This window comes from Globicephala melas, chromosome 4 (assembly GCF_963455315.2).
Source record: "Globicephala melas chromosome 4, mGloMel1.2, whole genome shotgun sequence".
Classification (NCBI taxonomy): domain Eukaryota; kingdom Metazoa; phylum Chordata; class Mammalia; order Artiodactyla; family Delphinidae; genus Globicephala; species Globicephala melas.
The window spans coordinates 123,490,520-123,504,828 of NC_083317.1; the positions used below are offsets into that span (position 1 = coordinate 123,490,520).

Consider the following 14,309-nt stretch of genomic DNA (forward strand, 5'->3'; position numbering starts at 1 on the left):
TTGTTCTGGTTTTGGTGGTTGCCCCTCTTTCACGTTCTCTTATGGTCCTCTTTCAGATGTTGGTAGCCTTGCATCCAGCTTTTCCTGGCATTTCTCAGCTTCTCTGGCTGGTGAGTATCTCCCATGGGCAGTGGCTTGTGACTTTCGTTGGTTTCTCCCCTACAGCCTTGCCCACCCCCTGCAAATGGAAGCAAGTCTTGGGGCAGAACTTGTGGGGTCCCGGGCAGAGTCATAACTTAACCAGACACAGTATGTTCCAGGGACAAGTCAGTGAAAAGCTGGTAATGCTTAACAACCCTCTCCCCAGAAAAAAACAAACCTGATTTGCAGAATTTGCCAATTTTTGTGATGGCAGATACACCCACTGCTGTCCAATCCAAGCTACTGAAGTCACCTAGACCGTGGAGTTGGGGAGAGATGCACACACCACGGGGCCAGTGCAGACATGTCCTCATGACACAATATTTCAATAGTCCGCCTCTTCCAAAACAGGGAAGAACTAGTCAAACACATTCTCTCTGGAATTTTTTCTAAAGGAAACCTTCCACGCTCTCACATTCTCCCCAAGTTAGTCTTTGGTGCCAGGGTATGATTAGAAGTAAGCTTTGATGTGGAATTGCACTTTGCTTTTAGTCTTTCCCACTGTCCCTCCTTCTTCCTTGTGTCAAGGGATGCTGGCTTATAGTCACTTTTACTGGCAAGATGGTCACCATGCCAGGGAGGAAAAGGGCTAAATATAGGCGATCCAGCTCCTGTGTGTCTCATGTGGTACACACAAGAAAATTCCAACTTCATGTAAATTAAGGTGAATTAGCTGAGCTATCTTTTCATAAAAGAAAGGGGTGGGTGGGAGATGTGAGCAGATAGAGTACATCATTTAAGTGCTAAGAATCCAGAAACCAGTTAATGGCTTTGGCCCTCTTCTTAAATTCCTGTTCCAAAATGGAACGGATTTATTTCTTTTCCTTTCTGCAGCCCTGCACACAATGGGGTAGGGCACAGTGAGTGACAAAGTGACCCCAAATGCACTGTAGGAGGGAGAGGCAAGGTGGCCAGAGAGTCTACAAACCGCAGGTGAGTCTTAAGTGACTTAGAATTGATCAAGCACTCAACTGTGACAGGAAATGCCAACATCGTCATAAAGTCATCATAATCATGAAAACTCCACATGTCTGGGCCAAGCTCTGCCCTGCGGTATGTGCTGTGCTGTTTTATGGGCCTAGCCCGGAATACAACGAGGCAGAGGCCAGGGCCGGAGGGCACCCTGCTCCCTGGGAAGAGAGGTGCAGACAAGGGCATCCGAATGTTTGTTTGGTTGAGCTGCTGTTTCACCATTGTTCGCCTCGTTACCAGTTATGACACGTGCCAGAGCAGGCTTTGCCCCCTTCATTCCACTGGCATTTGTTAAAACAACATTCACCAAGATCTGATCTGGATGTGTCTTTTGGCCTGCCTGTAACTTTCCACTTTCAGGGAGAGGTAATGAGGAGTTTACAAGTCTTGATTTCACAGCTTTTTAAGGACAAGGATTTTAAAGCATAAACCTGGGAGAAATTTTATTTTTTATTTTTTTATTTCTTGGCCACGCCGCGCAGCATGTGGGATCTTAGTTCCCCGACCACGCATTGAACCCGTGCCCCCTGCAGTGGAAGCTCGGAGTCTTAACCACTGGACCACTAGGGAAGTCCCTGGGAGAAATTTCTTAAAGAGGAAAGGAAGAAGGGAAACTGAATTTCAGTTCTTAACTACCTACCCCCTGGGCATTGTGCTTCCGAGTCCTTGGCATCAGTTAAAGTATGATAAGAGAAGGAAGAAAAATTACTGATCGTGGGACTTTCCTGATGGTGCAGTGGTTAAGAATCCACCTGCCAACGCAAGGGACGTGGGTTCCATCCCTGGTCTGGGAAGATCCCACATGCCGCGGAGCAACGAAGTCCATGCGCCACAACTACTGAGTCCACGCACCACGACTACTGAAGCCTGCACACATAGAGCCTGTGCTCTGCCGCAAGAGAAGCCACCACAGTGAGAAGCCTGCACACTGCAACGAAGACCCAACGCAGCCAAAAATAAATAAAAATTAAAAAATATATTGATCGATATTGCCTAATAGAGATCCAGCCAAAAGGGGACATGTTCTGGACGTGCGTGGTCTGTCTTGGGTGGTATTCCCATCTCCTACAACAAGGCCTAGCATATGGTAAGGCCTCAATTAGAATTTGTTGTATGAATGAATGTAGATGATTGTGAAGATGCAGAGAAATAAAGAAATGTAGCTTCGAAAGGATTTTGCTAAGCATCTACACCTGAGCTGCCTAGGACACAGGCCCAGAGTTAGGGTGAGGGGAATGAAAGGTCTAAGGTACAGAACTGAAGGAGGCACTCACTTCCAGTTTTATGCAAGTTTCAAGGCTGCACTTACTGGCATGATCCTGAGAGTGAGTGTCATCTTACATGTCCTAAATATTGTGCCCTACTGCCTCACTCACCTCACTCCTATCCCCGCCCTGCTAGTCCATTTAGAACTGACAAAATATATTTAAAAAAAATTATTTCCCCTTTGGGCTTGGTCCACTAGCTCTGCTCTGAAACACAGGAGATGTTTTAGGGAATAGGAACAGAGGCTGTTCTTACCTAGGAAACCAGTGACCACACAGCCAAGAGCTGTCAGGTAGACCCGGGTTTACTCAGCACTTACTGTGTACTTGGATAAGTCCGTTAACCTCCGGAGCTTTCCTTCTTCATGCATAAAATGCAGATAAGAATACCCACTTCACAGGATGATTGTGAGCATTGGGAGTAATATACAAAAAGTGCCAAGTGCAGCACCCGGCACATAGTAAGTGCTCAATAAATGGGAGTCTTTATTGTGTTACTATTAGTGGTGATGCTGGCGATGCCGCTTAGCCAACTCTTTAGGTGAAATACAGCACACATATGCACTTGTCGGAAAAGATTCAGGTGGACTTCTGAAGCTGTCTTTGGTTCTTGTGGCTCCTGGCTCTCTCCTCCCTGCTTCTTCTTCCCTGATAGCATCCCCTGCTGTATGCAGGAACTGTGGGCATGGCAGGAATGTGTGTGACAGCTGGCCATGCAGACAGGAGAGGCAGGGTTGAGGAGAATAGGTTTAAAAATATAGACTAGTCAGCTGGCCCCATGCACCTCAACCAAACTCCCTGGGAAATGCTAGTGGCTTTCCGGCCTCACCACCGCTCCCACCAGCCCTCTGTTTAGGGGCTCTGCTCTCTGCTGTGTGTTTCATAAGAGAACAAAAAGACAGAGGGCTCTTGCTGAGAACTTTTGTTTATGGAAGCAGAATTTTTAAAATGTGCCCCAGGTTCCATGATGGCATTGTGACATTCTGCCTTGTGTTAATGGATAGTTCTCAAAAAAAAGGGTAAAATCATGACTGTCATACAGAAATAAATGAAAACATGTTAAAGATTTTATTTAACTCTTTAAGGAGGAAACTGGCATTTCAACCAGTTCAGAGAAGCAATAAAACCCACAGATTTATATGGGGTAAAGGAATGTTGGAACGAACGAGCAAATGGACATAAAATTGGCTTAAGAGGAGTTATAGACTGAATTGTGTCTCCCCAAATTCATGTGTTAAAGTCCTAACCCTCAGGTACCTCGGACTGTGACTGTATTTGCAGATAAGTTCTTTAAAGAGGTAATCAAGTTAAAATGAGGTCATTAGGGTGGGCCTTAATCCAATATGACTGTTGTCCTTATAAGGAGAAGAAATTAGGACACAGACCCACACAGAAGGAGAACCCTGAGACAGAAGGTGCCCATCTAGAAATCAAGGAAGGACAGAGGCCTCATAAGAAACCAATCCCAATGACACATTGATCTCAGACTTCTAGCCTCCAGAACTGAGATAAACTTCGGTTGTATAAACCACCCAGCACTTTGTTATCATAGCCCTAACAAACTAATTCAGTGGGGAAGCGTTATTTGAACATCTATAGACAAGAATTAATTTACATCCCAATTAGTTATCTATAATTTATAGAGTTGTAAAATAGCTCTGTTTGAATCAGATAACCCAGCCAGTTTAATAATGAGACTTATTTACAACTACAATCAGTAAACTACAGCTTGTGGGTCAAATCCAGCTCCACCACCTGTTTTTGTAAATAAAGCTTTATTGGCACACAGACAGAGTTGGTCCTTTCCCTTGTCTGTGGCTGCTTTCCCACTACAAAGGCAGAGTTAAGTAGTTGTCATCTGCAAAGTCTAAAATATTTACTATCTGGTCTTTTTCAGAAAAAGTTTGTAGATCTTCCTCTAGAAAATGTATCATTTCCCACTGAAGCACAATTTCCTTACAGTTGGAATGTCCTTCAAGGTCATCCAGTCCAGGGGGTTCCAGATTTTGAAATCTCATGCATCAGTAAAATTTCAAAAAAATACTTGAGGAATAGTCACTGGTCTTCAATTTTTACTTCTGTCAAATATCAACTACTTCATAAAAGAAGACATTTCAGCTATGTGATAAAATAAGATATTTTGAAGAGCGTAGCGCCTGAAAGACTCACTGCATTGTCCTTTCTTTTTTTTCTTTGAGATTTGGTAAAAACTTTGCCACCAACTAGCCACAGTTCATGGTCTGGATTGTGGGACCACGAATCTGGCTCAACCTTAGACACCAACTGCTGGCTTTGTCCAGGGAGACTCTGCTGGCTCAGACCAGGAGTCCTGGACTTACTCCTGGTACCCAGGCTTGTTCAGGTCTTTCGGCCAGGAAGGAGGTCCTCAGGGTCTGGTTATTGCCAGAGCCAGCCTGGGCACACATCCAGCTCCAATTATGACAGGGCCTGCCTTGCTTTAAAAAATATATTTTTTCTTTTTTTTTTTTTTACATCTTTATTGGAGTATAATTGCTTTACAATGGTGTGTTAGTTTCTGCTTTATAACAAAGTGAATCAGTTATACATATACATATGTTCCTATATCTCTTCCCTCTTGCATCTCCCTCCCTCCCACCCCTTTAGGTGGTCACAAAGCACCGAGCTGATCTCCCTGTGCTATGCGGCTGCTTCCCACTAGCTATCTACCTTACGTTTGGTAGTGTATATATGTCCATGCCACTCTCTCGCTTTGTCATAGCTTCCCCTTCCCGCTCCCCATATCCTCAAGTCCATTCTCTGGTAGGTCGGTGTCTTTATTCCTGTCTTACTCCTAGGTTCTTCATGACATTTTTTAAAAAATATATATTTTTTCTTGATTTTTAAAAGAAAGATATGTTCAGTGCAGAAAACTTAGGAAAAAATGGAAAGAACAAAACTCATCTCTACCCAGAGAGATATAAAACTTTAGTGATACACAGGGTGAACAAAAGTGCTTTCCAATCTAAAAAGTTTAAAGGGGCAAAACCCAGCATATCTCCCCGAAATGAGGCCTGGCACATGGCAGGCACCAATATTTATTGAAAGAATAATTAAACCTAAACGACTGCAATTATTTTTCCCAGATGATCCAAGAAAATTCAGTCTTTTTACTTTTTTGATGATCAAAATGGCTAATATGGTAAATCTTCCAGGTTGGCCTCCCCACCACCAAAAAAATCTTGTATCTATTTTTTTTCTTCTTAAGGCTTATAACTGCCAAGAACAATCATTTAAGAAGCAAGTATTATATATTTTCACTATTTTCATCATGTTTTACTGTCCAAAAATTAACATCAGTTAAACTGCCTTAATGATAAACACAATATAATAATAATGATCTTTAAAAATCGATGTAGTATTCTCTCTGATTTCTTTTTCTTTCTTTCTTTCTTTTTTTTTTTTTGGCTGCATCGCACAACTTGTGGGATCATAGTTCCCCGACCAGGGATTGAACCCAGGCCAGTGCAGTGCCCAGTGAAAGTGCACTGGGTGAAAGTGAAAGTGAACGTGCACATCGGTTAGAGTCCTAATCACTGGACTTCCAGGGAATTCCCTCAATGACTTCAAATGAGCAATTCCTAAGAAGCAAAGTTTAAATCATTCAATTATCTCACATTCATGCCTGGTCACCTAAATGAGAAACATCTTGAATTTGATATTCAAAGTAAACAATTGAGAATACTTTTTAAACTCTTTGTGGCTTACAATCCTAAAATTGGGGACTTCCCTGGTGGTCCAGTGGTTAGGACTCTGTGCTTCCACTGCAGGGGCATAGGTTCAATCCCTGGTGGGGGAATTAAGATTTAGCATGCCTCGCGGTGTGGCCGAAAAAAGAAAAGAAGAAAAATTACACCTAAAATCAATTATTCATCACTGTTTCCTGTGAAAACATCATCCATACCTCCTGCTTTGCAAGGCACTTCTAAGCCCCTTCAAGCGGTTTATTAATTCCATCTACCCCTTTAAGAAACAAACATTTCAAACAATCCCTGACAAACTAGAAGAATAAAAATGACTTCTCCTCGGTTCTTCTTTGTCTGAATAGTTCACTCATATATGTCTGTGTTTCCCCTGATGTTTCATTTTGTTTATATATAAAATTTTTCTCTAAAAACATAAGCTCATTTTAACTGTTTAAAAATAAGCAAGTATCATCCCTTTTCAAAAATCACTTCTTTTCTTTGATAAAACATCTGGCTGCATCTTATTTCAGTCTTGAATCCCACCCACAATCTGAGCCAATCCCTTTGCATTGGCTTATTTCTCTCCATCTGTAACATTTAATCTCCATGCTGAGGTCTGTCCCTTACCTGCCCTGCCCCTGTGAGCCTCCTGTACTCTGACTTGGCCCAGGTGGATTCCCACCTGGCATATGATGGGCAGGAGACCTGGGATGGGCCCCCATGTCTCCACTTATTCCAATTAGATTTTTCTTTCATTGTGTGTAAAAAATTTCCTTCTCAACCACTCCCCAGGAAGCAGCTCTCTTGCTTCTCTCACCTCCTCTGGAACTTTTAATGAAGGTTCAGGTCTTAATAGTTTGTCCTTGGACCAGGAATCATTCGACCTGCTGCTACTTACTGACCGTGATCTTCAATTTAGTATGCCCTTACTCTATGCAAGTCAAGCACTATGTGCTTCCTATACGTTATTTCTAGTCTTCACAACAACCCTGCAGAGCTGTGTGACCTTGGACAAGCCACAAAACATCTACGGGCATCAGTTTCCTCTTTTAAAATGTGAATAATAACACCCACAGGAGACTGCATGCTACACTACACCACAGGGCCTTTCTTAGATGGTTGTCTTATTTCTCTACTGTGTCCCCAACATCACCCAGTGCAGGGCTCAATGTATAACTAGAGCTCAACACATACTTACTTGGTGACTGTTTGAATATAGGTATCTTATTCAATTATTTTCCTGAGTTACTTCTAAAACATGAAACAGATTTGCATTTAAAGTTTATCAAAAGCAGTAGGCATTCACATGAAAGAACCAATGCAAGTAGAAGTCACTTTTTAAAATGTCTGATGTTTATAAAGCTAAATCCTGAGATCTCTACTCTTGGAATGCTCTAGTTAATTGAATTTCTGTTAACTGTTGATTAGGTTTTGTTAAACAGACTTAGAAATTTTTATCAAATTTTAATCTACTTTCTTGCCTTAGGAAGAAGAATCTGCAGGACACACCTGTATTCTGCTTTGGTGATTCAGGACTCTACAGTGTCTCTAGGGTAGGGTTTGGAGCTTCAAGGAGCTCACTGAGGATGGAGGATGAGCAGGTGAGTGGCAGGTGTTCTAACCCAGGACTCAACTCCATGGAGGTTTCTTCCTCCTTGCTCCAGATATGGTTGATGTTGTCTTGTAGTTGAGGATTACTGTTAGCTGGATTCCAGTTAACCAAAAAATTTTTGGCCAGTGTTTTTTGTAATTCTTGGTACCTTTACTCAAGGGACAAAACTTTTAAAATAACTTCAGCCAGGTTTCTCACCTTTGGGCCAAGAGAGATTTCCTTAGGCACACATACATCTTAAAAAAAAATATATATATATATATATATATACACACACATACACACACACACATATATATATATGGTCACCCCAGATGTATATTTGTGTCATATATATGTATATATATATATTTTTGGGGGGGGTGCCTTAAAATTCTCACTTTGGCTGTGCTTTTGAGAAGTGCTAATTCTCCTATAAAGTGCTGGCTGGGCAGCCACCTGAAATGAGGGCCACTGTTTGTTCAAATCAGTTTCTAAGCCCATATGTCTCCTTCAGGTCTTGAAATAGTCAAGAGATCTACTTCCCAAGATATGTGTGAAGAACTAAAGTGTGCAAGGGCAAGGAAATCTACAAGATGAATACGGATTATCTTCAGTTTCATTTAACTGCAATTGCCAAAGTTATGCATTTTTTGGGTATTTGAAAAGTTGTTGTCAAAATGTAAGACTGAGGTTTTGAGTAACCAAAACAGGGACCCATATGTAATAACATTTAAATCTGCATGACTGTGGTTCCCAAACTTTGTTGCACACCGGAATCACCCGGGGAGATTTTGAAAATCTAGATGCCCAGGTTGTACTCCAGACCAATTAAAATCTGGGAGTGGGAGTCACATGTTATTATTTTAAAAGATTTCTGGGTGATTCCAAAGTTCAGCAAAGTTTGGGAACTGATGGCATACGGAATTATACAGGTAAGCAATTTGTAGACTACTACCTAAAGAACTCAACTTACAGAATACTTTAATCCCCAGACCTCATGTGTATTTACGTTTAACATGCTTCAACATTATAATGGTAGAGTATTTCAGAAATAATGAAAAGAGACTCTATAAATTAAAAATTATTCTGTAATCTGAAATATTTCCAAAATAGTACAATCCACTCCTTTTTTGCAGGGAGGGGGAAAATCAGAAACATTTATTTCCACGTTCAAAATCCCTTTTATAAGTACAGAAGAAGGAGAAATACTGAAAGATGAAAGGATGAAAAGATATAAACAAAGAAAAACTAAAATGATTGTTTACTAAGAATTGCAAATGCTCGTTTTCTGAGCGTACCACAAAGTTCCATTCTCTGTTCTTAGGACTTTGTGTAATTGTCAGGGACGTGATGGCAAAGGCTCATGCTTTTAGTTTAGCAAAATAAACCTGAGGGTTCCTTTTCAACCAGGTCTCAGTGAAAACTGAGACTGTACTCTTCTTTATGAAGGAAGAAAGAAAGAATAAAGAAAGGAAGTAAGTTAGGGGGGAAGGGAGGAAGGAAGGAAGGAGAGAAAATATGTCTTAGTGGTGAGCTCACCTATCCTTTGAACTGTTTTGTGGTTGAAATGCCCTTCCTGACTGATCAGTGCTCATTCAACAGATTTTCACGTATTAGGAACATTCGAGGATTATGTCAACTGAGACTCCTGCTGCCCGTGTGGTAGAGAGAACAACTTATAATAGCAAACATATACCAGACTTAGACGAATTACCCTCCCCGCAACCTGCGGGCCTGTTGGGGTCATTCAATTCGGCAAACAGCCCCGTTTCTATAATCTCTTCCTGCCAAGCTATAGGGACAGCACCTGTTGCAAATCTTTGGAAGAACTGCGTATCTTTATCATCAAATTCAACTCCTCGAACCTCAGAGAAATCTTCAATTTCACCGATATCTTTGGCATAAACCACTGATGGGTCTGGCACAAATGGAGGCTCAACTAGGCCAGCTTCCAGGCGAGGAAAGTTGATGGTTTTGAAGAAATGGTGTTTCCTGGGATCATCAGACTTTTCTCTGTGAAGAAAGGAGATGGCCAGCCTGAGACACAGTAACAAACCCAAACAGGAACTGTTCTAGCAATTCAAAATATGTGGCCTTCTTTTCCTAGAATACATTTCATTTTAATTGCAGAGACAATATCACATGAAGAACAATTTAGAAAAATAACAACTTTCAAAACCACCCACAGGGAATTCCCTGACGGTCCAGTGGTTAGGACTCCATGCTTTCGCTGCCAAGGGCCTGGATTCGATCCCTAGTTGGGGAACTAAGGTCCCACGAGCCACAGATGGCCAAAAAAAAAAAATTTACCCCACACTTCTACTATATGCAGATAGTCACATTTTCATTGTTTGTAGACCACCTTCACACTTAGATGTAATTTTTTTTTTTTTTTTTGCGGTATGCGGGCCTCTCACCGTTGTGGCCCCTCCTGCTGCGGAGCACAGTCTCCCGGACGCGCAGGCTCAGCGGCCATGGCTCACGGACCCAGCCACTCCGCGGCATGTGGGATCTTCCCGGACCGGGGCACGAACCCGTGTCCCCTGCATCGGCAGGCGGACTCTCAACCACCGCGCCACCCGGGAAGCCCCTGGATGTAATTTTTAAACAGCGAAGTAGTTGACATGACTTTTGTTCTTGGTGTTTCATGGAAACACCAGCAAAATTCAGTGGGGTCAGAACCTGCTTGCCTGCAGCTTCCAAGGCGCTCACTGCCTCTTGCTCTGTCCTTCAGGGTTACATAGAACAAGCGATGCATGTCTCTTCTTACCTGACCACCACTTACATTTTAAAAGACAGCAGTCAGATCTCCTCACTCTTCATATGACATGATTTCTAGGAGCCCCACCTACCTCCCTCAACTGCCACAGTAATCTTTAAAGACTTTTAAATAATCCATTAGCAATTTTTAGCAGCATAACTGAGCATACATTCGGTGCTCAAGACTACAGTTGTTTGTTATCAAACCCTCCTTCCCCATGCTAGAAATTATTCTAGTATTTGCCTTAGAATATGGGGGGAAAATGTGTGTTTCCAGTTAGTTGTGTAACTTTTTATATTAGTTACCTATTGCTGTGTAACAGATTGCCCCAACATTTAGTGGCTTAAAACAACAAACATTTGGGACTTTCCTGGCGGTCCAGCGGTTAAGATTCTGTGCTCCCAGTGCAGGGGGCCCGGGTTTGATCCCTGGTCAGGGAACTAGATCCCGCATGCTACAATTAAGAAAGAGTCCACATGCGGCAAATGAGAGTTCACGTGCTGCAAGTAAGAGTCCTCATGCTGCAACTAAAGATCCTTCATGCAGCAATGAAGATCCTGTGTACTGCAGCTAAGACCCAGAGCAGCTAAATAAATGAATAATAAATATTAAAAAAAGGCTTTATTTAAAAAAAACAAAAACATTTATTATTATCTCACAGTTTCTGTGGGGCAAGAATCTAGACTTGGGTTAACTGGGTGCCTCTGACTCAAGGTCTCTAGAGACATCACAGTAAAGCTATTGGTCAAGGCTGTGGTCTCATCTGAGGGTTCGACTCGGGTGGGGGGTCAGGGTTGGGGTAAATTGCTTCCAGGCTCACTCATATGGTTATTGGAAAGCCTCCATCCCTCACCATGTGAGCCTCTTCACAGGGCTGCCTGATACCATTGTAACTGTCTTTCTTCAGGACAAATGGTCATAGCAAGAGAGAGATAGAGAGAGAGCTCAAGATATAAGACACAGTATTTTTATTACCTAATCTTAGAAATGACATCTCATTACTTCTGCCACATTCTACTTGTTAGAAGCAAGTAAGTACGTACAAGTAAGTCCAGCCCATCCTTAAGGGAAGGGGTTACTCAAGGGTGTGGATGGCAGGAGGTAGGGATCTTTGGGGACCATATTAGGGGTGGTCTACCATACACTCCTCTTGGTTCTTCTTGAGTCCAAGTTTTAAAGAAATAAAAAGAGGGCTGTTTTGTGGCATCAGGTTCAAACGATTTTTTTCTCTTTTTCATTTTTTTTAAAAAGATTTATTATTTATCATTTATTTATTTAATTTATTTATTTATGGCTGCATCGGGTCTTAGTTGCGGCATGCAGGATCTTCGTTGAGGCATATGGGATCTTTCATCATGGCGCACAGGCTTCTCTCTAGTTGTGGTGTGCAGGTTTTCTCTTCTCTAGTTGTGGCATGCAGGCTCCAGGGAGTGTGGGTTCTCTAGTCGAGGTGCACAAGCTCAGTAGTTGTGGCATGCGGGCTTAGTTGCCCCACGGCATGTAGGATCTTAGTTCCCTGACCAGGGATTGAACCCGTGACCCCTGCATTGTAAGGCAGATTATTTACCACTGGACCACTAGGGAAGTCCCCTCTTTTTCTTTTATATGAGTAGGTATGCTGGTCTGACTAAGAGATGTCTTCCTTTTGGAAGAAGTCAATTTCTGTCATAAATCAACCTTAATAAAGTTAATTACATTCACGGTCTTCCCTTTTTCATTTTTGTTCTAGTAATCAGAAAGCTTTTAGGAAAGGGATTGAGAGCTTCCCTCATACATCCCCTTCAGAGACTCCCTACTGTGTTTGAGGATTACTGCAGCAGACTCTGTCCAATAAGATGACTAGAGTCTAAACTCAATAATCACGTTACTAATAACAAGTGGAAATGACCAACATTTATGCAGAGCTACACTCTCGGCTAACACAACGTTATGCTCTTCACTTACTTTGTCACATTTAACCATCACAACAACCCTATCTGTCTTTTAACTGTATTTTAAACCTCTTTTAACCTCTTTATACTTGCTTTTGCAGTTATAAATAGCTGTGTATCTGAGAAAGCCAGCAAATATAGGTGAATTTTTCAAAGGAAAAATTGTAGTCAAATATTATTATGGAAAAGAGAAACTCAGTCGAAGGCTTCTGATGTCCAGCAATTCCCCAGTTCTTGTTTTGTGATTCAAGCCTAGCTCCATCCAGAAAGGCCCATCCAGGACTCTTTGGACTTTTCCCATTATGACCCCACTGAAAAGAGAGGTATGGAAAACTGTATCATAAGATACTATAAGGTAACTCTGTTCTCCCCAAAGTCACTGAGTCTCCATGAATTGAAAGAAAGGGAAATGCAGGCTTGCAATCTATTAGAACCTACTGATCAGACTTCCCTGGTGGCACAGTGGTTAAGAATTGGCCTGTCAAAGCAGGGGACACGGGTTCGATCCTTGGTCCAGGAAGATCCCACATGCCACGGAGCAACTAATCCCGTGGCCACAACTACCGAACCCGCCCGCACGCTGCAGCTACTGAAGCCCGTGTGCCTAGAGCCCATGCTCCCCAACAAGAGAGGCCACCGCAATGAGGAGCCCGCGCACCGCAATGAAGAGTAGTCCCTGCTCGCTGCAACTAGAGAAAGTCCACGCACAGCAACGAAGACCCAATGCAGCCAAAAAAAAGGAACCTACTGACCAATGTCTGTGTGGTTTACATCCTGTAGAGTAAGAGCCTTGAGGGAGGGTTACTAAGATGAATTGAAACTTCAAGGACGGATTTTTTTTTTTAAAGTCAGATCTACTGAGGTATAATTTACACAGCAACATTTTAAAGTATCAGAAAGATTTGAGGAATGGGGGTTGGTACCAGATTTTAAATGTGTCAGAACAAGGATAGAGGTAAAATTCCACCCAAGTAGATCAGGAATGAACCTCAGGCCTGTGTGTCTCAAAGAGAACAGAGGAGTTAGAATGGGACCAGGTGCCATGAGGAAGAAGCTTGTACCATCTTGATGGCCGCTGGCAGGTATGAACACACTGTACCAGAGGTCAAGAGGGCACCTTTAAAGTCACTCTGAGCAGATTTAACTTGGATAAAGGAGAGTGCCCATGGGCTCGGTGACCGTGGGGAACTTGCCATACCAGTCCTCACATCAAGATGCACAGTTTTCTTATCTAGGAAATAGACTCACAGATGTAGAGAACAGACTTGCAGTTGCCAAGGGGCAGGGGTGGATTGGGAGTTTGGGATTAGCAGATGCAAACTATTATATACAGGATGGATAAACAACAAGGTCCTGCTGTATAGCACAGGGAACTCTATTCAATATCCTGTGATAAACCATAATGGAAAAGAATATGAAAAAAGAGTATATATATGTATAACTGAATCACTTTGCTGTACAGCAGAGATTAACACAACGTTGTAAATCAACTCTACTTCAATAGAATAAACTTTTTAAAAAAGGCACCGTTCTTAACTAACATCTCAACCAGGCCCAGATGGCCTTGGCGTGTCCATTAGGGATGGCCAACTGCAGCCTTTTTGCAACTAGTCACAGAAGACTGGGGAAAAACGGGCCACATTGAGGTTTTCTTTATGTTCCGCCACATCCCCAACTAGATGCCCCTGGAGGGCGGGGCCCGTGCCTTATGCCCCTTTCCAATAAATATCTGTGGGTGCGGATGCTAACAACAGAAGACTAGGCTCTCCAACTTCTGCTCCTTTCCCTCTGCGTCCACGGGCAAGCTGATCACTTGGCTATTTTGCACTAGCCATGCTTACCTCAGTTGTGTAATTAGAGTGAAGGTTATTTGACTCCTGAACCTTTCCCTGGCAGATTTGTTCAGGGCTCTTTTGGCCCATCATCATGCAGTGCCCTTGG

The 14,309-nt window shown here is 42.5% G+C and overlaps 1 protein-coding gene across 1 annotated transcript in view; it reads right to left on the reverse strand.

Moving 5' to 3' along the window:
• Positions 1-9,352: 9,352 nt before the first annotated feature.
• The window catches only part of GRK7 (G protein-coupled receptor kinase 7), a 34,834-nt gene continuing 29,877 nt past the window's right edge, over positions 9,353-14,309 (reverse strand). The window contains exon 4 of the mRNA XM_030873525.2: positions 9,353-9,689. Within this exon, the coding sequence (XP_030729385.2) occupies positions 9,353-9,689 (337 nt within the window). The remainder of the gene's footprint in view (positions 9,690-14,309) is intronic.